This window comes from Hippoglossus stenolepis, chromosome 11 (genome assembly GCF_022539355.2).
Source record: "Hippoglossus stenolepis isolate QCI-W04-F060 chromosome 11, HSTE1.2, whole genome shotgun sequence".
NCBI classification, from domain to species: Eukaryota; Metazoa; Chordata; class Actinopteri; order Pleuronectiformes; family Pleuronectidae; genus Hippoglossus; species Hippoglossus stenolepis.
In genome coordinates, this window is record NC_061493.1 from 1,683,681 (window position 1) to 1,710,101 (window position 26,421).

The 26,421-nt window shown below is 39.9% G+C and overlaps 1 protein-coding gene, 7 non-coding genes and 2 pseudogenes across 8 annotated transcripts in view; all 10 read right to left on the reverse strand.

Moving 5' to 3' along the window:
* Positions 1 to 5,861: 5,861 nt before the first annotated feature.
* plppr4a (phospholipid phosphatase related 4a) overlaps positions 5,862 to 26,421 on the reverse strand; it is a 53,756-nt gene continuing 33,196 nt past the window's right edge. Inside the window, exons 8-11 of the mRNA XM_047341851.1 lie at positions 24,750 to 24,978; positions 10,812 to 11,427; positions 9,612 to 9,744; positions 5,862 to 7,961 (exon numbers count right to left, since the gene is read on the reverse strand). Coding sequence (XP_047197807.1) covers positions 7,042 to 7,961; positions 9,612 to 9,744; positions 10,812 to 11,427; positions 24,750 to 24,978 — 1,898 coding nt within the window. The 3' untranslated portion in view covers positions 5,862 to 7,041. The remainder of the gene's footprint in view (positions 7,962 to 9,611; positions 9,745 to 10,811; positions 11,428 to 24,749; positions 24,979 to 26,421) is intronic.
* Positions 14,848 to 15,055, reverse strand: LOC118118483. The gene has a single exon (XR_004697963.2). It is a non-coding gene; the product is annotated as a small nucleolar RNA U3 (small nucleolar RNA).
* Positions 15,899 to 16,106, reverse strand: LOC118118468. Its single transcript, XR_004697948.1, has one exon. It is a non-coding gene; the product is annotated as a small nucleolar RNA U3 (small nucleolar RNA).
* On the reverse strand, positions 16,886 to 17,093 carry LOC118118479. Its single transcript, XR_004697959.2, has one exon. It is a non-coding gene; the product is annotated as a small nucleolar RNA U3 (small nucleolar RNA).
* On the reverse strand, positions 17,980 to 18,187 carry LOC118118470. Its single transcript, XR_004697950.1, has one exon. It is a non-coding gene; the product is annotated as a small nucleolar RNA U3 (small nucleolar RNA).
* LOC118118482 lies at positions 18,966 to 19,173 on the reverse strand. The gene has a single exon (XR_004697962.1). It is a non-coding gene; the product is annotated as a small nucleolar RNA U3 (small nucleolar RNA).
* Positions 20,060 to 20,267, reverse strand: LOC118118471. Its single transcript, XR_004697951.1, has one exon. It is a non-coding gene; the product is annotated as a small nucleolar RNA U3 (small nucleolar RNA).
* On the reverse strand, positions 21,047 to 21,254 carry LOC118118480. Its single transcript, XR_004697960.2, has one exon. It is a non-coding gene; the product is annotated as a small nucleolar RNA U3 (small nucleolar RNA).
* On the reverse strand, positions 22,135 to 22,306 carry LOC118118487 (annotated as a pseudogene).
* LOC118118486 lies at positions 22,766 to 22,969 on the reverse strand (annotated as a pseudogene).

Genomic DNA, 26,421 nt, shown 5'->3' on the forward strand with positions numbered 1-26,421 from the left:
ATACAAATGTAACAGTGACAAAGAGCATTTTGAAAATGCATGTTTGTTGGAGTACCTTGCAACTATCAGCAGGTTTCTGACTGAAACTTCTAATACCCTAAGTGAAAATCTCACACCTCAAAGAAAACAACTGTACAGACTAAAAGAGGGGAGGTGGATTTCAGGATTGACAGGAATTAATCAGAGCATCGAGCTTTACAAGTAAGAGAAAAAAACAAGTCTACAAGCTCAAGACGTAACAAAAAGTGGAGCAGGGCGTGTGAGGCTTAATGCAATTATCAGACGACAGACAGAAGTGAAACAACAGCTAAGACTCAAGGTGTCATTGACTTTACTCCACTCCTAACATCGACTTCTGTGATGCATTGGTCACTGTGTTGAAGAGACAGTTTGTCGTGAAATGGTTTCAGCTGCCCCGTGTGGCTGCAGAGGCCCCGCTGTTGAAGCGACTCAGGAGTTCAAAGTTACATACAAGTTACATACTCTCACTTTGATGAGAGTTTCCAAGATTTCCCCCATGACAGCAGCTTTTTCACCTTTTATCAAAATGTAAGCAGGTCCTGCACTATACCAACCAGATGAGAGGCCTGGAGTCAATCCACTGATGGAGTTTCAATGTAACAAGAGAAAAGAGACAGTCCTCTCAGCCAACTCAGTAGTATGCAGGAGTCAGTGGCCTATGGACGGAACGCTGGTGTCTGTTGGGGCTGGGACTGCATGGATTAGTTGGTGGACTGACTGCAGGCCCTGCTGAAAATGTCTACTAGTCTATGCTAAACATTAGCATTTTTCATCAAGCTAACAACCCAAACCATCAGTCTGGGTTCACACACTGATGAGTATAAAGATACAAATGTCTATTTACAGCAATACAAACAGCAAACCGTTAACTGTTGCCATTAAAAACAACTTGTAGCTTCAGTCTGTAACTGATTATAAATGTAATAGAAGAAAAACCAACCTACACCAAGAATCCAACAATACACGTCATCAGTTCTGTATATTTTCTTACAGCTCACGTTGGATCCTATTGCACTTCTTCCTCTAATTTAATCACACAGCTCTGTTGTGATCCTAATAAAGAAATAGTGCAGACTTGTGGAAAATACAATAATCTGTGTCAATGAGAAGTGTTCATGTTTGTGTGTAGTATTGTAGTCAGCTTTAAGGTATAAACTCTCTCACTGCAGCCAAACATTAAGATATGAGATAATCTTATGTTAGATAAAGAGCAAATTAGTGTGTTTTCCCAAATATTGAACTATTCCTTCATACATAAAATACAGGGCCATATCCTATTCCAAGATTGACTGACCAATCATAGTTCACAACCATTTCATAGTGCATCTATGTGAGAAAAACCAAAGTGCTATCTGTGTTAGTGAGCTGTTGGAGCATGGAGTACGACAGAGGGCCCAGAGCCCCAGAACGAGTTCCATCAGCTGCTCCGTTCACTGCCTCGCAGTAGAATTACAAAGTGTCGGCCATTTTGGATTTCCTTCTTATCCGGATGGTAAGTTACACCAACCGTACTCTCATATATCACCAACAACTTTGTCGAGCAGATATAAAAAGTTCTTTCACATACACTTATTGAAAAATATCTATACACTGTATCATATCAATAAATGTTTAATGAAAGAAAAAGACAAAATAACATTGATTATTGTAAGTATCACAAAGTTATTAAGTAGCTATATGTGGGTCATTCACATTCAGTCTGTCTGATATTTTATGACAAACTTTCACCCGCTGGTTAAATCTATGAACATATGTGTAACCAGCAGGCCCTTACTTGTCTAACAATAGGTAGTATGAATGCTAGCTATTTAGCTGCTAGCGTAACAGACAACACCAAACCAGGTGCCCTTTAAATGCAAGTAAGCTAATAAACTGTTACCCACATTTCAACCAGTCCCACACCATACTCTCATGTAAACGTACACTTAAGCCCATTTAACCCATTTTCATACACACAATAATATCACCAGCTAAAACAAAATGTACTTGTTAAGGCCGCAAACAAGTCTGGCTTGAGTGTTAAGTTAATAACGCAGCAAGCTAACAACACTGTGAGATGGACTTCAGAGATAAGGACTAGCTAGTCACACTAATTCTGCTGCAAGAGAAAATATGTAGCAGTGGAAAAACTGTATAAAATATTGAAATACAATTAGATTTTTAGATAATATTTACTTCCAAACAACACATCATATATTAATACATGAATTATTTGTAAATGAAAACATCTCATTACTGTACAGAAAAAACAAACAAATAATAGGACTGTGAATAGAGGGGTCTCTTCTTGCTAAATGGGGTTTCGGGTCCTGATCTTAGCTGGTGGGTGCTTCTTTTGTGACAGTAATGATCAGGCCCAGTGACATTCTGTCAGGGTAATGCTAACTGTTGGGCTCACAGTGCCATCATGTCAACATTAAAGAGGAGTGTCTATTGTAATAACTGTATTTGAAGCTTAGCACAATTGCATTTTGGCATCCACAAATCTGCTTGGACACAGTACCACTTCTTACTCAGACAGATGCAGGGCTGCTCTGATGTATATTAGTGGATTCAATTCAGTTTTGAAAGGGACTATAAGCTTCTTTCATCCATGTTGTGCTTCACATCACCTTCACCCACCATGACCTTAATTCAAATTTGAGTAAAACCATGATTTTAAATTATAGGATTGCAAAATAATAACAACTATAAACCAGACACAGTATCAATACCCAGAATATAAAGACATCACAACATAAGTTATGAGCAGAAACTTGGGCTAAAATCTCTCCAGTGCTTTGACTATTGATTGTACACCTTCCTTCATAAACTCTAATCCACCTCACAAACAAAAGTCAGTATTCCAAAATCACTTTCTCATTTCCTCTACAACATATAACAAGGCTGTTAATGTTAACTATTCCATTACACTGATTCTTTGTTGATGTCGCACACGAAACTCAAAGTGTATTACATTCACTTTAAAATATTTGTATCGGGCAGTGCATTGAAATTACATTATACTTCACTGACATGCCTGTTACATCAAACTAGGTTACATCTGTTTGATTCAAGACCAAAATACACACTGTACCAAAATACCCTTCTCTGTCTGCGAGTCTATACACACCTGTCACTCTTTTATGTATTCCATTAAATCTTTTTACAGGGACTTCTTACTGAATCACAGTCCTCATTCAGGAAATGTATGTATGAAAAGGTTTAAGAACTTTATGAAAATATTATATTTATGATAGTCCTTTATAATAATTTACATGTTTATGTCATGAGAAAATATTAGCAAATGTTTTTCGGCAGGGTAAGCAGCTTTGGTTAAGGGCTGGGTTATTAGTGAACAATACAACTAAATTGTTGAGTAAAGCCTTGCTGTATATAAAAACTTTATTAAAATGAAATCTTATTAAGTGTAACCAGGTTCTTGGGGTAAAGTGATGCACATCCACCTGCCAAGGGCACACCTTTGTATTTCTGTGGTAAAATGACTGCTTGTGCTTGTCTACATATGTGGTGAGAATGAGCTGCAAACCAAATGGGAGCTTAATTGGTCAACATCAGCAAATTGCTGAGAAGTATCCAAAGGTTTAAATACAGTATGGGACTCTGAGCCGAGTGACGAGAGAAACTGCATAATCACTACAAATACTAGCATATTGGGGAGCATATTAGCCTTGAAAACAGCGAATAATTTAATATCCTAGTTGATCAACTCCAGGAATTAACACGAATTAGCTACAACTGAGACTTGCCAGTAACAGTTCTTAATAATGATGTCACCTGGAGGGTTGGCGAACATCAGCACTGGTCCCGAGGGGACTTTTATCCTTAAATGATTGTGCTCGTATGATTGTGTGATTGTATTGTTATATATTGTTATTACTGGTTACCCTAAATATAAATTACTAATATCTAATTTACATCCATAATGCAACATGGAGCAATTCACCACCTGTTTTCCAGAAGTTATTGACAGATCCAAAAGTACTATATAAAACGTCATGTAAAGTGACATTATAAAATGCTAAATACACCAACACATGTAAATGAGTTGCAAGCAGTTAAAAGCATCTATCACATTCAACCATATACTATTCATATATCAGCCTGTTTAATTAAAATACTGTACTTTCTACAATAAATGTTGAGCTATTACAACGTACATCATCATCATCATCATCATCATCATCATCATCATCTCCAGTAACATCGTCACCTTTATCTTCATTGAGGTCCTGCACCTCCAAAGGCAATAAGCAAAGCAACATCTGACCAGCAGTGGGAGCTTGTGCACAGCAACAGCTATAATATCCTCTGGATTCAGTTATTATCTGGACCCCGTCATCAAGCTGCAGTATTGTGCTTTCTTTAATTCTACGGGATCCACATGTGAGGATCTTTGTGTTCTCAGGCAGGTTAAAACTTGCACTAACTCAGTAGATCTATGTGACTAGTCCACAGCCACATGACTTTTCTTTTGATGGCACTTGGGCTCTAAGTTAAACAAAGAATGTAAACACTGGGCTAAGAAAAGTACAAGTGATGTCTGTTTAATCATCCACACGGTGTGTTGTTTCTGATAATTGGTAAAATAGATTACAATATATTTATCCTCCGGCATCACTGGGGTGAAAATGTCTGAAGGCTTTATACTTTGACTTTAGCCACACATGCAAAATACTACTCGAGCAAATTGTGGTATTTTACAGAAAAACAGTCATTTGAGAGCCACTGCTAATGGGGGAAATGATTTTGAAAATAAAAGTAGTAAAAAAGTAAAAATTATTATCCAAGAAAAAAATTATAATATTACATGAATTAAGTTGTAATCTAATGAAAATGTAGTCACAATTTTATCAAAAGAAAGTTGTCATTTTCTATGAAAATTGCAATATCGCAAGGATAAAAATGTGATTTGTATATTTATATATCACTACATCTTTTGTAGTAAACAAGTGAGAACAGCCTGTGTCACCGGGGCTCTGAAGTTATAGGTTTCAAAATGATACATCTTATTGTCATGGATTTTAAGACAAACACACTTTTATACAGACAATATTGTGTTGTTTTAAAAATGTCATAATGATTTTTTTCTTCTAATGGTATGACCTACAACCAATAGTGTAAAACCATGACTTAACTCTTGTAATATTATGCCTTTTTTCTATTAAAATGTGAAATGCCATATTACAGCATTTTTTGTGTCAGCTTTACTTTGTAATGGTAATGATTGTGTTATATTGTATTGTATGTATTAAAAGTTGTTGCAAAGTTTCACTCTACTGTTGTAATAAATAACTTCTGTAAGAAATGTTTTGTACTGCAATGACTAAATAATAACTTTATAATACAATAATTTTATAATAAAGTGACTGTTTAATAATTACTATATAACTATAACACTTTATTGTTTACTGTGAGTTTTTTTTTTGGGGGGGGGCAATACATCAGGTACATAGCATATTATACTTAACTGTAAAATTACATTTAATTTTTGTTATATTTTACCTTTTTTGGTGCTAAATTGCAACTAAGTTGTTTACATGTTATTTCATGATCAATCACAAAGTTCAACAATTCTAATCAAATGATATGACCTTTATCAGCTAGAATCACAGCTCTGTCTCATAACTAAAGGTTCTCTCAGCGGAGGCCCTAATGCTGCACCATGTTTACACCCAGGATTCTGTGAGGAAAAAGCCAGTGTTTGGACTGAAGTAAATGGTTTTGTATTTATATAGAGCTTTTCTAGTCTTGATGACCATTCAAAGCACTTTACATTACAGTTTTACATTCACCCATTCACACACACACACATTCATACAGTGCATCTATTAGCAGCACTTTTTTGTTCTATGAGGGGCAATTGGGGGTTTAGCATCTTGCCCAAGGACACTTCGGCATGCAGATGGGGAATACTGGGGATTGAACTGCTGACCTTCAGGTTGGAGGACGACCACTCTACCCCTCGGCCACAGCCACCCAAGTGTGGTCAGAGTTTGTACAAATGGCTCACATGGCAGTGTACAGTACAGCTACTACACAGAAAGGATAATTCAAGTACTGCACACACATTAACACAGCATGTAAAAATAGAGCGTTTGTTAAACTATATTTAAGCAAAATGTACTGTAGGTCCCATGATATTGTTCTTACCCAACACAATCACAACACCACCATTACCATTACTGTTATTGCCCAGAAGGGACTCCTTGTAGCCCAGACACAAACAAGACTGTGGGTTTATAGTCCACTGTGGCCGCCCATTCATATATGTACAAACACAGCACAATTATGGGCTTTGAATGCAATTTACATCTAATGGCATGTTTTTACACTGTAAAGTTTATATAGCAATATGTTACCTGTGTTTGACAACAGGATGAAAGCCGATAATATTTGTATAAATGTTAGTAATAGAAATGTAGTCCCATTCACAGCTGACATAGCAGTCAGGGGAGAAGGGGGCAGAGTCATTGAGCTGAATCCAACCTCACTGGCAGAGAGCCAGAGGCTGGAATCTGTAGTTTTGAGTGGGTCATAAGGTCAACAGTTTATTTAGTCCATCATCCAGGAAGCAAGTGCGCTTAATCAATACATTTAGAACATTTGTCTGGCTTATCCAGCAGTCCAACCCCCCCCACAAATATATATAAATAAACAAAATACTGAATCAAACTCACCCCTGACTGAAGTCCTTTCTGATGGAAAATTGGGGCAGGGCTAATTATGTTTGTACTCTCTATGGCTTATGACCCAAAGTGGAGGTCTGCATAAGCCTACACTACATATCCTAACAAGGCATATCATTTACCCAGTTGGGTACAAAACCAGCTGGGAGGGTGGAAGGAAACCATTGGCGAGATGAAAGCTTGTGGGTTGGACTTTGTGATCATCCCCTAAAGACTGACCTTGGATGACGGACAAATTTAACTGAATTTCCTACACTCTAGTTTTTTGTCATACTGGAGTAGGATAAATATTTGATCATGGTGCAGATGGCTGAAGTTAACACTGAGCGTGTCATTCTTTATAAGCCAAACCCAGTGTAGGAGGCGGAGTGTGGCTAAGCAGGGGGCGGGGTAAGGTGGGGGGAGGGGTAGGGCTGGGACGGCCATACATCGCCTGCAACTGCCTGTTGGCGTAGTTGGGGTGATTGGGGTAGATGGGGTTTTCTTGAAAACTTCTGAGATTTTCGTGGAAACGGTTGCTGCTCTCATGGTCAAGGCGGTCACTGTCATCACAGAGGCGGTGGTTGTTGTGGAGGTCAGGGGTGGGGCCTCGATCTGGTACGTGGACAATGTTGGAGCCACTCTTCCTCCTCAGGGTGGATTCCCGGCTAGATGAGGCAACCGACTGGCAGTCTGAGCCACCGTCACTGCTGGCCGCCGTCCCTTCAACTGGGGTGACCCTGATGGTAGTGATGGCCTGAGGGTGGGGGTGGAAAGGAGGGGCAAAGGTGGCAGTGGGAGTGAATGGCATATTGGCGCTGGTAGAATTGGGGTTGAAAATAGGGTGAGCATTGTTATAGTTGGGGTTATTGGGGTTGATGGTATTAAAATTTGGGTGCTGGAAATTGTTGGGGTTATTTGGATGTAAGGGATGTACAGTGTGTACAATATGTGGGTGGTTTGTATATGCACCTCCTCCACCCATTCCTCCCATGCTTCCATCTCCTCCCCCTTCACTCTCACTTTCAGTCCCTGTGACACTCCTCCATCCATCCACTGACCCTCCATCCCTCAGCGAATCACAGCTGTCTGTGTGCATGTTGAGGTCATTGAGAGCGAAAGCTGATTGTCGGAGAGACGCTCGTTGATCCGGAGGTCTCCATCGCCAGGAGCCACTTCCATCAGTGCTAGGAGGTTTTACCACGGGTCTGTTTGATCTGGACTCTGGGTGGGCATCAACACGGACTATACTGCCACTTCTTTCCAAACCTCCTAAAAGAACAAGACAAATGAATAACTCAATATGTTCTCCTGTTAACAATAACATGTTGAATGATGTGGCACTAAGCAGCGGAGTCAAAAATCGGATACTCCCACTCCCTGCCATGCTCTGAAAATTATTTTAGAAATTACATTTTCTTATGCTGGGAAGGAAGAAACTCCAATTACAACTTCCGGCCTTGGTGTGAAGACAAAGTGAATATTCCTACATGTATAACAGTGCTGGAGGCACAGGGTTGAAATTGATATACATCGATTGTATAAGTGTATTTCTCCAAATGCTGAACAAATTCCCTTCAAGGATAAACCTGTCAAGTTATGAAACGACCAAAATCAACAGTCCATCAGTCTGTCTCCCAGTACTTCATGATTTCCTTGCCTTACCTTATAATTTTGTTGCTTATTTAAAAGATAACAACTAAATAATTTCCCAAGACAGTTGGCCATTGGAGTTTTGAAACAAACTGAAGCCAGACTCAACAAAAACAACACAACACACAATATGCCAGTCTTGTAGCCTTCATCGAAAATGTAGCCTCATTGTGACTGTGGCAACTTTCATGCTGTTTGCATTTTTCAGAAAGAGGCTTTAGGTCTCAAACGCAAACAGGTGAAGCAGTCAAAGACATTTACCCACATCCAGTTAGTCAACTCTGTTTGTTATAACAAGAGCGGTAGAAGCTGTAAGCTCGCCACTTGGTGCTGATTCACAGCAGCTTCATTTGAAGTTGCCGTGTGTTTACCGGTCAGCTCGCATCTAAAGTAACTCAGTGACGTTGGAAGTACCTGAGACAGTGTCAAGGGTCGACCAATCACATTAGATTTAAAAAAGGTAAATCAATACCTATTGGCTGTAAATAAAAGTGGGAGTGAGCAGAGAGCTGCGTCCAGTTGAAAATCTACAACAACCAATTAAAAAGCAGCTTCAGGTCCCATGGTTGTCAAAGTTTAAGGACACACATTGACATCCACTTGGCCGGTGCCCCACACCAGGATGTATATGTATTAAGACAGAAATTAACCAAATACAATTTGAAAACAACTTATATTGAAGACTCACAGATACTTACGGCCTACCAGGAGCATTGTACGAGTAAACTATTATTATATAATCAAATTATGTTTAACATTTCTATACAGGCTTTTATGAACCAGCCTCTACTGGTTGTAGATGAGTGGCAGTAGTCATTAATCTATTCATGTGTGTACTTCCTCCAACAGTATCAAACTGAACTAAGTCACTCTAACAGTATCTGAATGTTGAATACATTTTGTAGGGAAATAGTTATTATAAGCATTTCTGTAAACTGATTCTGTTTAGCAAAGTTCGCTTTCCTGAGTAGCTTAATCTAGAAACTCCTTTTACAGTTCTGCATATAACTAGTTAGTGTGATGAAGGGTCAATTAACCCAAGCTGTTTGTCTTCATTGGCTGTGGTTACGACCATTCACACATTGCTGTCAACGTTGGCTAACAGTTGGCTAACCCCAGTCTTAAGTCATCTCTGCAAGTCTTCGCAGTGGTTGGCTCATTTGTTTAAGGTAATTATACTAGCCTTTCAGGACTGATGTCACAAGGGTTTATTAATGTTCAGATGCACAGCAGATACAAAGTATATATAACACTATTAGCAATACAGACCTCCTCCCACTGCTCCGGTGGTGGAGGTGGGTGGTGAAGGGTCCTGGTCCATCAGCGCTCGGTACCTGATGGATCCACCATCTTCTGAACGAGGAGAGTGAAGCAGACCTTGCTGTTTGGATAAAGCTATCACCTGGAAGAGAAGAGGATGGTTAAAATGGTCTTCTTGTAGGTGGAGAGGTACAACTATAACTAGACAGATACAATAGATAAATAATTTATTAATCCGGAGGAATATTTAAGAAGCCTTTTTAACAAAAAGGCTATGAGTGCCAGTTGTCCACAAAGCATATAAGCTGTACTGAATGTGGAAATTCTAAATGGCTATAATATAAAGTATAATAGACATATATGTATGTATAATCGACATTTTTAACTTTTGTCAAACATTTAAATGATTCAATAACAAAATAACAAGCAGATTAATTGATAATCATTCATATCCATCTACTAATTCCACAAACGTGTGTCTTTCTGTGTGTATGTGGATGGCACATGTATTCTGAATAGCCCAAGGAAGTGCAGTGTCAAATTTGGTGCGTGAGACTTGAACACATGAACTGTAATAAACTGTAGCATTGAGTGGGGGTGGGGTAGCGTGCCTTCAGTCTGGGGAGTAAGTTGAACATGTCTTCTTCTACGTCCTCAAAAACACCGGTGGTCGGCAACTGGCAGCCTGCGGCCGTTAATATCTGTCACCCGAGATCATTTTGAAAATCAGATTATTTCAGATATATTCAGTTACATTTTATTAAAAACAATGACTTTGAAATCGGTGCAAACAGAATCACGATTGATCATCGAAGCACATGGCAGATAATCCAGGTAGGATGAATGGAGAGTTTTCTGACTTCACTCTGCAACATAGACTGTTTATAAGAAAAAAAGTTGCAGTATATTGTACAATTGTTTTAGGACTCACTATTGACAAGGAATAATTCTGAAGTAGCTGCAGAGCATCAAAACAGATCAAGCAAACAGCCCATTCCAAATGGGTTTAGACTGGGCACTGCACAAGTAATCATGATTTGAAAAATGATTTGTAATCTAGTCTGCTTATAATTATTTATTTGAGAGGAATGCATGTTTTTAAACACAAGTACTTGCCAAGTGACTGTAAATTGACTTACTTTAGATACATGACATAACGGACAGATATAAAGAAAATGTATAAGCAGGTAAAGAAAGAGAATGATTTACCTGCATTAGACGAGGCTGTCCTCCAGCACTTAGTGGCCTGCAGGGGATGGTGGTCTTCTCAGCCACTCTCAGCCACTTTTCCCTCACTGACCCGCCACCATCCATAATGCTGTCCTCTGATTCACTCTCCTGATCCCTGCTGTTGGGATTCTCCTCCTCAGGAATATGAACCAGCTGGGAGGATCCAGGTCGGGATTGGATTGACACTCTGGCCCCACCAGCCAATCCAGTGCTGCCATTATGGGCCATGTGATTATGATTGGTCATAGGAACAGAGCTAGCAGCTAGCTTCATGTATTGAGCGGGAATGTGGGCCCCAGCACGCAGCTCCGCTTCCTGGCCCATAATGGAGGGCAGGTGGGTTCCACCACGGAGCTCTGCCTCCAGGCCCATGGCAGATGGTTCAGAGGAGCAGCGCAGCTCCATGTTCCTCTGAGGAGATGAGGAGGAGGCTGGTCTTATTCCATCCATTACCTGTAGGGACAGCTTCCTGTTATCATTCTTATTCTTCCACTGGCTGAGGAGCTGCTTGGATCGAGTTGAGTCCATTGAGGCATGAATGGAGGCGTGACGCCGAGGAATGCGACCCTCCTCCAGTGAGGAGCCTCCATGGGACCTGGAACAAGAGGCAAAGAACATTCAGGAGCAAGACCAAAAGAAGTTGATTGTGCTTCTGGACTTTTAATGCAGATCAGTGAGCCAGGCAACTGGCATGGTCACCACGATGACATGACAAGCTGAGATAAATAGGGAACTAAATATTGAATATTGAATATAATAAATGTAGCTGTATACCTGTGTTTGTGGTAGCCTGTTACTGTGTGTGCAGACCTGGTAGCTAACATATAACATTAGTTCTTTTCTTGTTATTTTCTGGCAAATCTATGTTGTCTGACTAAAAGGCAATTCTGAGCGTGGCAGAACACCAAACAGCAGCAGTGCAGTGTACCATAGCACCACATTTTTCAAATTTGAAAAACAACACAAAAGATGTTCCACTGATTAGCTTCTGCCTGAGCTGTAGAATCACTGTGAGCTAAATTCATTGAAATAAAATTACCGTGGGGGCAGATTTGTTTACTCACATATTCTGCACCATTTCAAATCAATTAAAAACAATGACAAAGAGAGAAACCAAACATACACAGAGGCTGTTTCACTACATTTGCTGGGCTTCCTCTGCTCTTAACCCTCAGCAAGAGTGAGGAAAAACTACCAAAAAACTCTAAGTGGGGGAAAAAACTGTAGAAACTTCAGCCACATATGAGGGAACTCTCTCCCAGGAAAGACAGAAGTGCAATAGATGCCACGTGTAGCAGAACACAATAAAACAACAATATTTACAACATTCATGAGAAAAGACAGTGTCTAACATATATGGAGAGGAGTATCAATGTTTAAAGTATCTATATGTTGTAATGTCACGAGAGGTCACTAGGGCGGGCTAGGGTGGGGTAGTGCATATAACTGAAAAAACAGGGTTTTTTATTTTTCCGTAAACAGGCAACTCAAAATTCAACTATAAATGTAAAACATCCCAGAGGAGAAAGTGGATCTTAGAACTCAATTTAGAATGTCCAGTTCCCCCCGGCTACAGGGTCTTCTTCCTCTTAATAGTTCTTTGTCTGTTTTTGTATTTTCCTGCATGTAGTTGTCAGTTCAAAGTCTGTTTTCCCAGCTCCTTCCAGCCGTGTGCTCTCTGTCCGTCTGCCCTTCTCCTCTCCTCTGTCAAGCTCTCCAGTCCTGCTTCAGTTAGGTGGCTTAAGCACCTACACCCGGGTGAGCGATGAGGCATTCTGGGAAATGTAGTGTGTGCATCGGTGGCCATTTTGAATTGTGGTAGCCGATCCTGTATGGGAATGTAGCACCCCTCTACTACATGACCCCAATTGCAATGGCAATTGTAATGCTAGATGTGATAGTAGTATATATGATTAGGCTTATTTTACAAGCAATCTAATTTTGATCATAATCCATGATCAGCTGCCACCGCAATCCATGCAACGATGAAGTACAAGGTCTCCAAGGAAGATGTCAAGTCAGTAACATGTATTGATAAGACAATAATTGCATTGGATTTGGCTGCAAAACTGTTTTCGCCTGAAACTCCAAAAGTGTTTTGTGGAATCAAACACTTTACCCACCCCTCCATCGGCATAGTGGTGAGTAGATAATGATTGAATTTTCATTTTTGGGTGAACAATTGGGCTCTTATCAGCACAACTCACTAGACTTCTTCGTAGGTGTGTTCTACGTGTATTTAGATTTTTCAGCGCCATCAACCCCCCACTCGCTCACGGTGAATCCAGGCGGAGAAAGTCCGTAGAAACTGCGGAGCCTCTCACTCGGACATTTGTGTTCACACATGCACCTCCTCCATGGAAAATACACAGTATCTGCGGAGTTCAGCGCTTGTCTGAAAGAAGCTTAAGATTTATCAAAAAGGAAGGATTTAAGTCTTATCTTAGAAACTGAAACTGGGAGATGATTCCAAAGGAGAGAAGCTTGATAGATGAAAGCTCTGGCTCCTTCTCTATTTTGGAGGTTTTAGGGACAACAATTAAGCCTGAATTCTGGAAGTGCAGTTCTCTAGTGGGGTAATATGGTACTATGAGCTCTTTAAGGTACGATGATGCCATGTTATTAAGGGATTTGTAAATTTACCAGGAAGCCAGTGTAGTGAAGCTATTACAGGAGAAATGGACATGGCATTGACTAATTTGTCTGCATATAATTGAGAAAGGACATGCCTAATTTTTGTAATGTTACATGGGCGAAAAAAGGCATACCTTCATGTGACATGATCATGATGCCACTATGAAGTTAATAAATGCTGTCACAGTGTAGTAATGCATTTTTGCAAGTAGTAAGATGAGAAATGTAATGCTAATTCACATGAACTAATCCTTTGTTATCATATTGTAAAGATGATGTCTTGATGAAGCCATTATGAAATGGAATCATTACAATAGTTTAAAAATCTTTTTTAAAAGGTAGCATTGCCTGATTCAAGATTCAAGATTCAAGAGTTTATTGTCATATGCAATGATTACATTAAGCAGTCGCTTGCAATGAAATTCTTGGGTCACAGGCTCTCTTATAGCAATGCTTATAATATTACAAGCAGAAAAATAACGAGTAAAATAAGATAAAATAGAATATCAAAATTAAAATAGAAAATAAAATATATATATTTAAATATATATATACACCTGAAGAAAAAAAAGAAAAACAAGAAAACACAGTAGTGCAAGTGTGTGCAATAGTGCAAATGTGCAATAGTGCAAATATGATAAGGTGCAGATTAAGTGGAATTTGACAGATTGGAGGAGTGTGGTACGTTCAGCACGTGTGCAGGATATGCATCGTCCCTCTGATGTTCATTATCACTGTGACACCCCTACTTGTCAATCAGCTCGATGGTGAGTTATTTAAATGGCTGTTTGAACATCAGGAGAAAACCAGCATTCAATGACAACCCCATTATGCTCTATCAAAGACCCCTGTGTGTCCCCCCTGCTTTAAAGTGGAGCTTTTCAACTATTTCAAATGAGTTGTTTTCTCAGTTACACCCACACATAACTTCATGACTCTTCCTCAGGCAAGCAGTCAGGTCATGCTAGCAGAGGTAGAGATGCTAACGCTCACTCCACCCACGGCGAGAGCTTGTGTGCATGCGAACGGGAACGTGGCTTCAGAGGAGGATCACAGGACATTTAGGCTAAAAAAAATGACCCTGTTTAAAGTTGAATTTGAATGTCGGGGCTTGCGGACACTTGGATGACACCACAGGAGCAGAATTTTATCGGTTGTTTTTACGTTTGAAAAAACGGTCACCATACACTTCAAATGTCTTGGATTGTGCTCTAACACAGTTTACACCTTAAACTCCAAAACTGTTTTGTGGACTCCAACACTTCCCACACACCCCCTCCTCCATCATAGTGGTAAGTAGAAAAATACATTTTCATTTTTCTGTGAACTATCCTTTTAACAGCTATTTATTGTAATTAACACAATTAATTAACAGTAGCTGACCACTGAGAACATGTTACCACCATCAGTGTCTGAACCAGAAACACTGAACAATCATCAACAGTGGAGAAAACCAAGAGTCTCTTCCACCAGATTCCTGCTCTGAAGGAAACATCTTAGCTCTTCATCATGGGCAGCGAGACCAAACTCCTTAGAAACACATTTCTCAAGTCAACAACTTTAGAAATGATCCCTGAAAGTATAGTCTATAACCTTTACTCCTGGTGAGCAGCTGTGATTCAGAAAGACAAACCTCCTCCAATCACGACCAAATGAAACTTTGATTTTTGTGGGTCATTGCTCTCATAACAATCATGTTTCAGAAAATGCTCAATGACTTGAAATCTTCATGTAATTAAGACAAGTTGTTGAGTGAAGAAAAAGCATGAACTTTATCTGTATTTCTTCTGTTTTGTTCTTCACAACCTGCAGCAGGAGGCACCTGGTTGCTGTTCAGAACTTCAGAGGTCTGATGAGAGGCCGAGAACACCAGCTCATCCTGCAGAGATTCACCGAGCTGAAGAAGAAAGTGGGCAACGCCAGCGGCGACAAAACCCAAGTGTTGTTTGGCAACATGCAGGTCACCGTCAACACAGACTGCCTGTCCAATCTGCCGTACTCCTGCCTCAGCTTCCTGCTGCCTGACAGCTACTTCTACACAGACAATAAACTGGTGGAGGAAGGTGAAGAAGCTCAAGTAGTGGATTTATTCAAGAATAGGTGGACAATCGCAGTTCTTCTCAGGTGGTTTAACTGTTTCTGGTACCAATTAGAGTTTGCACTCTCAAACACAGCCATATTAAAGGATATTACAGTTTAATGTTCCTTAAGTTGCATGTTTGAGTTTTTCAAGACAATTTGAGGTATTAACTTATTTTATTGGACTTCTCTTAAGTTCAAACAAAATGCACAAGATATTATTTGCAATAGTTTAGATTTGTTTTAAATACCTATTTTATGCAAAATGAAGGCTACAAGTTTGATGATGGATGTCCCAGTTTTATGTAGAATTAAAGTAATTTTGACTACAAAATTATTACAAAGTACAGCTGTCCACTCAGAACATGCTTCCTTCTTCAGTGTCTCAACCAGAAACACTGAACAATCATCAACAGTGGAGAAAACCAAGAGTCTCTTCCACCAGATTCCTGCTCTGAAGGAAACATCTTAACTCTTCATCATGGGCAGCGAGACCAAACTCTTTAGAAACACATTTCTCAAATCAACAACTATAGAAATGATCCCTGAAAGTATAGTCTTGGTTTGTTCTGGATGTTTCTCAGAGTCTTATATCTACAGACGTGAACCTTTACTCCTGGTGATCTGGATCAGAGAGTTAAACCTCCTACAATCAGATGTTGTATTGACACTCAGGTGACTTTGCAGGAGGAAGAGAAAGTGGACTGTGTTAGTTTGAAGTATTTTAAAAGACTCATTTGGGCTGTAGGGACTTTTTGAAACCTCTTATCAAAACATTTCCTTCTACAATGTCACAGCAATCACCTTGGCTCAGTTCAATATTCACCCACTGAGTTCACAGGCATTAACATGCTGATGGGTATTAAAGCAACACAAGCATGTCTTTCCAGGCTGCTCTCTTCTCGTTGATCACTTTCTCGTCTTTGTCAGAGCCGGACTTGGCTTGTTCTTGGCTTGACTTCTGCTGTCCTGATGTCAATGGGGAGCTCGTTCCACCATTTAGGAGCCAGGACAGCAAACAGTTGTGATTTTGTTGAGTGGCTAGCTCGCAGTGAGGGAGCAACAAGCCGATTGGCAGAGGCAGAGCAGAGTGGACGGGCTGAGGTGTAAGGTTTAACCATGACCTGGATGTAGACTGGACCTGATCCATTCACAGCACGGTACACAAGTACTAGTGTCTTGAAGTGGATGCAGGCAGCCACTGGTAACCACTGAAGGGAGCAGAGTATCATTACTACTGATACACCTCAAACCTTCATCTTTCTGCCATTACATTGAGCTCAGGATGAAAGCTCTAACTTAACATTAATAAACCTTATATTTTAAACAGCTGTATGAGAACCACTCAGATCATGTTTCCTCTTTCAGTGTCTGAACCAGAAACACTGAACAATCATCAACAGTGGAGAAAACCAAGAGTCTCTTCCACCAGATTCCTGCTCTGAAGGAAACATCTTAACTCTTCATCATGGGCAGCGAGACCAAACTCTTTAGAAACACATTTCTCAAGTCAACAACTTTAGAAATGATCCCTGAAAGTATAGTCTTGGTTTGTTCTGGATGTTTCCCTGAGTCTTATATCTACAGACGTGAACCTTTACTCCTGGTGAGCAGCTGTGATTCAGAAAGACAAACCTCCTCCAATCACGACCAAATGAAACTTTGATTTTTGTGGGTCATTGCTCTCATAACAATCATGTTTCAGAAAATGCTCAATGACTTGAAATCTTCATGTAATTAAGACAAGTTGTTGAGTGAAGAAAAAGCATGAACTTTATCTGTATTTCTTCTGTTTTGTTCTTCACAACCTGCAGCAGGAGGCACCTGGTTGCTGTTCAGAACTTCAGAGGTCTGATGAGAGGCCGAGAACACCAGCTCATCCTGCAGAGATTCACCGAGCTGAAGAAGAAAGTGGGCAACGCCAGCGGCGACAAAACCCAAGTGTTGTTTGGCAACATGCAGGTCACCGTCAACACAGACTGCCTGTCCAATCTGCCGTACTCCTGCCTCAGCTTCCTGCTGCCTGACAGCTACTTCTACACAGACAATAAACTGGTGGAGGAAGGTGAAGAAGCTCAAGTAGTGGATTTATTCAAGAATAGGTGGACAATCGCAGTTCTTCTCAGGTGGTTTAACTGTTTCTGGTACCAATTAGAGTTTGCACTCTCAAACACAGCCATATTAAAGGATATTACAGTTTAATGTTCCTTAAGTTGCATGTTTGAGTTTTTCAAGACAATTTGAGGTATTAACTTATTTTATTGGACTTCTCTTAAGTGCAAACAAAATGCACAAGATATTATTTGCAATAGTTTAGATTTGTTCTAAATACCTATTTTATGCAAAGTGAAGGCTACAAGTTTGATGATGGATTTCCCAGTTTTATGTAGAATTAAAGTAATTTTGACTACAAAATTATTACAAAGTACAGCTGTCCACTCAGAACATGCTTTCTTCTTCAGTGCCTCAACCAGAAACACTGAACAATCATCAACAGTGGAGAAAACCAAGAGTCTCTTCCACCAGATTCCTGCTCTGAAGGAAACATCTTAACTCTTCATCATGGGCAGCGAGACCAAACTCTTTAGAAACACATTTCTCAAGTCAACAACTATAGAAATGATCCCTGAAAGTATAGTCTTGGTTTGTTCTGGATGTTTCTCAGAGTCTTATATCTACAGACGTGAACCTTTACTCCTGGTGATCTGGATCAGAGAGTTAAACCTCCTACAATCAGATGTTGTATTGACACTCAGGTGACTTTGCAGGAGGAAGAGAAAGTGGACTGTGTTAGTTTGAAGTATTTTAAAAGACTCATTTGGGCTGTAGGGACTTTTTGAAACGTCTTATCAAAACGTTTCCTTCTACAATGTCACAGCAATCACCTTGGCTCAGTTCAATATTCACCCACTGAGTTCACAGGCATTAACATGCTGACGGGTATTAAAGCAACACAAGCATGTCTTTCCAGGCTGCTCTCTTCTCGTTGATCACTTTCTCGTCTTTGTCAGAGCAGGACTTGGCTTGTTCTTGGCTTGACTTCTGCTGTCCTGATGTCAATGGGAGCCTGTTCCACCATTTAGGAGCCAGGACAGCAAACAGTTGTGATTTTGTTGAGTGGCTAGCTCGCAGTGAGGGAGCAACAAGCCGATTGGCAGAGGCAGAGCAGAGTGGACGGGCTGAGGTGTAAGGTTTAACCATGACCTGGATGTAGACTGGACCTGATCCATTCACAGCACGGTACACAAGTACTAGTGTCTTGAAGTGGATGCAGGCAGCCACTGGTAACAACTGAAGGGAGCAGAGTATCATTACTACTGATACACCTCAAACCTTCATCTTTCTGCCATTACATTGAGCTCAGGATGAAAGCTCTAAGTTAACATTAATAAACCTTATATTTTAAACAGCTGTATGAGAACCACTCAGATCATGTTTCCTCTTTCAGTGTCTGAACCAGAAACACTGAACAATCATCAACAGTGGAGAAAACCAAGAGTCTCTTCCACCAGATTCCTGCTCTGAAGGAAACATCTTAACTCTTCATCATGGGCAGCGAGACAAAACTCTTTAGAAACACATTTCGCAAGTCAACAACTATAGAAATGATCCCTGAAAGTATAGTCTTGGTTTGTTCTGAATGTTTCCCTGAGTCTTATATCTACAGACGTGAACCTTTACTCCTGGTGAGCAGCTGTGATTCAGAAAGACAAACCTCCTCCAATCACGACCAAATGAAACTTTGATTTTTGTGGGTCATTGCTCTCATAACAATCATGTTTCAGAAAATGCTCAATGGATTGAAATCTTCATGTAATTAAGACAAGTTGTTGAGTGAAGAAAAAGCATGAACTTTATCTGTATTTCGTCTGTTTTGTTCTTCACAACCTGCAGCAGGAGGCACCTGGTTGCTGTTCAGAACTTCAGAGGTCTGATGAGAGGCCGAGAACACCAGCTCATCCTGCAGAGATTCACCGAGCTGAAGAAGAAAGTGGGCAACGCCAGCGGCGACAAAACCCAAGTGTTGTTTGGCAACATGCAGGTCACCGTCAACACAGACTGCCTGTCCAATCTGCCGTACTCCTGCCTCAGCTTCCTGCTGCCTGACAGCTACTTCTACACAGACAATAAACTGGTGGAGGAAGGTGAAGAAGCTCAAGCAGTGGATTTATTCAAGAATAGGTGGACAATCGCAGTTCTTCTCAGGTGGTTTAACTGTTTCTGGTACCAATTAGAGTTTGCACTCTCAAACACAGCCATATTAAAGGATATTACAGTTTAATGTTCCTTAAGTTGCATGTTTGAGTTTTTCAAGACAATTTGAGGTATTAACTTATTTTATTGGACTTCTCTTAAGTGCAAACAAAATGCACAAGATATTATTTGCAATAGTTTAGATTTGTTCTAAATACCTATTTTATGCAAAGTGAAGGCTACAAGTTTGATGATGGATTTCCCAGTTTTATGTAGAATTAAAGTAATTTTGACTACAAAATTATTACAAAGTACAGCTGTCCACTCAGAACATGCTTTCTTCTTCAGTGCCTCAACCAGAAACACTGAACAATCATCAACAGTGGAGAAAACCAAGAGTCTCTTCCACCAGATTCCTGCTCTGAAGGAAACATCTTAACTCTTCATCATGGGCAGCGAGACCAAACTCTTTAGAAACACATTTCTCAAGTCAACAACTATAGAAATGATCCCTGAAAGTATAGTCTTGGTTTGTTCTGGATGTTTCTCAGAGTCTTATATCTACAGACGTGAACCTTTACTCCTGGTGATCTGGATCAGAGAGTTAAACCTCCTACAATCAGATGTTGTATTGACACTCAGGTGACTTTGCAGGAGGAAGAGAAAGTGGACTGTGTTAGTTTGAAGTATTTTAAAAGACTCATTTGGGCTGTAGGGACTTTTTGAAACCTCTTATCAAAACGTTTCCTTCTACAATGTCACAGCAATCACCTTGGCTCAGTTCAATATTCACCCACTGAGTTCACAGGCATTAACATGCTGACGGGTATTAAAGCAACACAAGCATGTCTTTCCAGGCTGCTCTCTTCTCGTTGATCACTTTCTCGTCTTTGTCAGAGCCGGACTTGGCTTGTTCTTGGCTTGACTTCTGCTGTCCTGATGTCAATGGGGAGCTCGTTCCACCATTTAGGAGCCAGGACAGCAAACAGTTGTGATTTTGTTGAGTGGCTAGCTCGCAGTGAGGGAGCAACAAGCCGATTGGCAGAGGCAGAGCAGAGTGGACGGGCTGAGGTGTAAGGTTTAACCATGACCTGGATGTAGACTGGACCTGATCCATTCACAGCACGGTACACAAGTACTAGTGTCTTGAAGTGGATGCAGGCAGCCACTGGTAACCACTGAAGGGAGCAGAGTATCATTACTACTGATACACCTCAAACCTTCATCTTTCTGCCATTACATTGAGCTCAGGATGAAAGCTCTAACTTAACATTAATAAACCTTATATTTTAAATAGCTGTATGAGAACCACTCAGATCATGTTTCCTCCTTCAGTGTCTGAACCAGAAACACTGAACAATCATCAACAGTGGAGAAAACCAAGAGTCTCTTCCACCAGATTCCTGCTCTGAAGGAAACATCTTAACTCTTCATCATGGGCAGCGAGACCAAACTCTTTAGAACCACATTTCTCAAGTCAACAACTATAGAAATGATCCCTGAAAGTATAGTCTTGGTTTGTTCCGGATGTTTCCCTGAGTCTTATATCTACAGACGTGAACCTTTACTCCTGGTGAGCAGCTGTGATTCAGAAAGACAAACCTCCTCCAATCACGACCAAATGAAACTTTGATTTTTGTGGGTCATTGCTCTCATAACAATCATGTTTCAGAAAATGCTCAATGACTTGAAATCTTCATGTAATTAAGACAAGTTGTTGAGTGAAGAAAAAGCATGAACTTTATCTGTATTTCGTCTGTTTTGTTCTTCACAACCTGCAGCAGGAGGCACCTGGTTGCTGTTCAGAACTTCAGAGGTCTGATGAGAGGCCGAGAACACCAGCTCATCCTGCAGAGATTCACCGAGCTGAAGAAGAAAGTGGGCAACGCCAGCGCGACAAAACCCAAGTGTTGTTTGGCAACATGCAGGTCACCGTCAACACAGACTGCCTGTCCAATCTGCCGTACTCCTGCCTCAGCTTCCTGCTGCCTGACAGCTACTTCTACACAGACAATAAACTGGTGGAGGAAGGTGAAGAAGCTCAAGTAGTGGATTTATTCAAGAATAGGTGGACAATCGCAGTTCTTCTCAGGTGGTTTAACTGTTTCTGGTACCAATTAGAGTTTGCACTCTCAAACACAGCCATATTAAAGGATATTACAGTTTAATGTTCCTTAAGTTGCATGTTTGAGTTTTTCAAGACAATTTGAGGTATTAACTTATTTTATTGGACTTCTCTAAAACAAAAATGCACAAGATATTATTTGCAATAGTTTAGATTTGTTCTAAATACCTATTTTATGCAAAGTGAAGGCTACAAGTTTGATGATGGATTTCCCAGTTTTATGTAGAATTAAAGTAACTTTGACTACAAAATTATTACAAAGTACAGCTGTCCACTCAGAACATATTTCCTCCTTCAGTGTCTTAACCAGAAACACTGAACAATCATCAACAGTGGAGAAAACCAAGAGTCTACTCCACCGGATTCCTGCTCTGAAGGAAACATCTTAACTCTACGAAAAAGAACAGAAAATGCCTCCATTCTGCTCCTGTGGTGTCATCCAAGTGTCCGTAAGCCCAGACATTGAAATTCAACTTTAAACAGGGTCATTTACACCAAGTGTTTAGCCTAAAGGTTCGCTACGAAAGTGGCGATGCTAGCAGAGGTAGCAATGCTAATGCTCACTCCTTGTGTGCGTTCGGAGTGGACGTGGCTTCAGAGGAGGATCACAGGACATTTAGGCAAAAAACTTGGTGTAAATGACGCATTTCAAGTTGAATTAGAATGTCGGCGCTTGCGGACACTTGGATGACACAACACAAGCAGAATTTTATGGTTTCTTTTACATTTGAAGAATCAGTCACCATTCAATTCAATTGTATTGGATTCTGCTCTAACACTGTTTACCCCTGAAACTCCAAAAGTGTTTTGTGGACTCAAACACTTCACCCCACCTCCATCAGCATAGTGGAGAGTAGATAAAGAGAGAATTCTAATATTTCAGTTGACTATCCCTTTAACAGCTATTCATACTCATTAACAACAGGGTCTCAACCAGAAACACTGAACAATCATCAACAGTGGGGAAAATCAAGAGTCTCCTCCACCAGATTCCTGCTCTGAAGGAAACATCTTAACTCTTCATCATGGGCAGCGAGACCAAACTCTTTAGAAACACATTTCTCAAGTCAACAACTATAGAAATGATCCCTGAAAGTATAGTCTTGGTTTGTTCTGGATGTTTCTCAGAGTCTTATATCTACAGACGTGAACCTTTACTCCTGGTGAGCAGCTGTGATTCAGAAAGACAAACCTCCTACAATCACAGCTTCATCTCAAACCTCATTATCTGTATTTATCTAGACAGACTATAAATAATTCTAAATACATGTTTCATAAGTCGATCTAAAACTAAGTTTTCCTTTTGTTGTAACATATGTTGTTGAGTTTAGAGTTGGTTCAACAGAAAATGTCTATGTACTATTTCTTTTATATTTCAGTGAAAAATGAATAACAAATGTTGATATGATGATTTTAACCATATGTACAGACTATTATGTAAACAATTACTTACTCTAATGGTCTAATCATGTCGATTAATGAGCTGTTTATTAAGTATCCCCTCTATGATTTGACCAAAGAGGATAGACACCCATGACGAGACAAGCTGTCAAGAAACCAAAAGGAACCTTTGGTGCACAATCTGTAGCTCTGCTGTAGCAAGCCATGGCTGACTAAGCCACTGTGTGGGATATTGCTGCAGAATGAAGACACTCCTGTTCGTCATCCATTTTTTGTTTTCATCTGCCCATACCCTGAAGTACTCAACATAAAAGTTTGTTTTCTGTTCTACAGCTCTTCTATAAATTATATTTTGACTCTGCTCAGCTAGCTAGTTATTAGCTCCACCAATAATGTAATGTTTTCATTGCTGTTTATTTGTTTGTCTGCCTGTAATCAGGATTACACAAACCTTTGCAGAAACAATTTTATTTAAACTTTGTAGAAGGGTGGAGTCTGGGCCAAGGAATAAACCATTAACTTTTGATGTGGATTTGTTAAGGGTGCAGATCCAGTATTTTCTTTCACTTTATTTAATTTTGCAACATAGGCCGTTTTTTAAATATATTTGCTAATTTCTTAAGATATAAGGCAGAGATCATAATGAAAAGAATCAGGCATACTGATATCAATAGCCATTTTCAGGCATGAACTCCTTAAAATGTCAGAAAAATTGGTTCCAGACACATTCTGGTGTTTGCCTTTCACATATGAAGAATACAGCAGAAGATGGTCCAGGTCAGACACATTCACAACAACAGGACATTTCCAGAACATTAGGGTGAACATTATTTCACCTGGGTTGAGTATGCAGGAGGCAGGACATGATGAATAAACTCAGATCGAGTCTCTTGCAAATTGTTGTCTGTCCTAATTGCCAAAAGCTCTCAAAATATTGTTGTCTTTCCTAGTTGACAACTTTGTCTTGCATGTTTTACATGCCTACATGCCTGCTTTCTAACTTTAACCTTTCCGGAAATCTTCCTGGTGTAAGGGGTCACTCTGAAAAAACAGACATTTTACTAGGGGGCTGCCAGGAAAATAACCAGAGCAACTGATTCGGGCGCTCTTTGCACTATTTGCCTCTTTGGCAAATTTCAGAAAAATTGCCAGATTTTGGTGCATGTCTAAAAGCAGCCAATGAGTGTGCAACTTGGTGTGACTTGATGGAGACTGTTGTACCTCGGCAGAGGTATGGGCTCAACTGAGTGCCATTCTCATCAACTGACATCATAGTATTGACCAAGAAGTCTCCACAAAATATTCTATCAACACGTGTGTGTATATTGTATGTATGAAAACGAGAAATGTCAACTTATTATTTTCTTATTACTTGAATAACATTTTATCTTTTTGATTTGTATGTGACAGTAACACATGACGTATTATGGATAAGCAAAATAAAGAAGTTACAAAGAAGTTACAAAGAAGTTAAAAAGAGTTACCTTGGCAGCGTGCTGCTGCTGAAAGTCATCATGTTGTCACGGTTGCCTAAAGGACTGGATGGACTTATCACCTCCACCTCAGCACTTGCTCTCTTCATATTGGACAGAGATGGCTCTCGATAGGAGGAACTACGCGTCAGGATGGGCCCTGTTTGGTCAGGCAACAACATGTGGGAAGAGGTCCTTGTGATAATTGGCTCTGGTTGGCTGGGAGCCAGGGTATGGTGGCCTATCAGAGGACAAAAAAGAGAGGTCATGTTAAAAAGGGGGTTGATTTGAAGTTAACTTATTGGAAGTGTGTCTTATCTTAAAAACTGAACAACTAAGGATCATTCTGTAACTAAATTAATCAACAATGATTAATCAGTTACATAATGACCACTAGTAAGAGCAAAGAAACCAAAGACATAATGCATCTCAAAAGCAGCCACTTAAAATCGACATGTTACCAATAAGCAAAGTTGATAATGAGGAGATCAAGCATTCAACTTAAGTAAAAGCCAAAATAAAAACTTCATTAATATTACATAGTGTTTGCTGAAAGGTGCACATTGGGTAACATCCTTAAGTAAAGGGAAACGTATAGTGGCTATTTTTGGCTGCATGTTGAGATATTACATTTTTCAATTTGTGACATAGACCCAGTGGTACTTGGCTGATTGTAGGTTAAGTCAGGAAGAAAGGTTATAATATTTTATTATTGAGTACTCGAAAAAACTTTGCAAAAGCATAAATTCACAATAATTAAAATCAGCAAAGGCCTAAAATGTTGTATCTTGCTGTCCACGCATAGCTTTTTTATATATTAATGATGCACTTTATGCTTTTACTGCATTTTGCCTTGTACAAAATTGGGAGAGTGTGACTGTACTCCCTAGCATGACCAAAATTTAACTTCTGGACTAAACAAAACAGAAACACAAAACCTGCTGGTCATATCACGATAAATTAAAAAAACAATAAAAAAACTGTAAACGGTGTGGGCTTTGTAGACAATTGGCAAACTTTTTGGAGGAAACCTGGTCTTGTTAGGAGAGACAGCATTCATCCCACTTGGGATGGAGCAGCTCTCTTATCTAGGAATATTACTCAGTCTATAAAATGACAACCCAGAGTTGGGACCAGGAAGCAGAGCTGCAGTGCTAAACACTTCTCTGCGCTCCCTCTGGATCAGTCACACAACCACAACCCCATAGAGACTGTGTCTGTCCACCGTCCCATTAAATTATTAAATCAAACATTAACAGAGGGAGAATTCTACAGAAAAAACTAATAAAAATGAACACAACCTCTGCAACAACACAACAAACAAATACTTTTAAATGTGGACTTTTAAACATAAGATCACTATCATCAAAGGCTATTTAAGTAAATGAACTAGTCTCAGATCACAAAATAGATTTATTGTCCCTCACTGAGACCTGGATGCATCCCGATGAATATGTCAGTCTAAATGAATCTACTCCCCCCAGACATATAAATACACACGTTCCCGAGACTTTGGCCGAGGAGGTGGAGTTGCTGCTATTTTTAACTCCAGTCTATCAATTAATCCTAAACCTAAACTAAGCTACAACTCATTTGAAAGTCTCAGGAATTTCCTGAGTTTTTATCAAACCTAGTCCTAAAAACAGATAAAATTATTATTGTGACTTTATTATTCATGTTGACA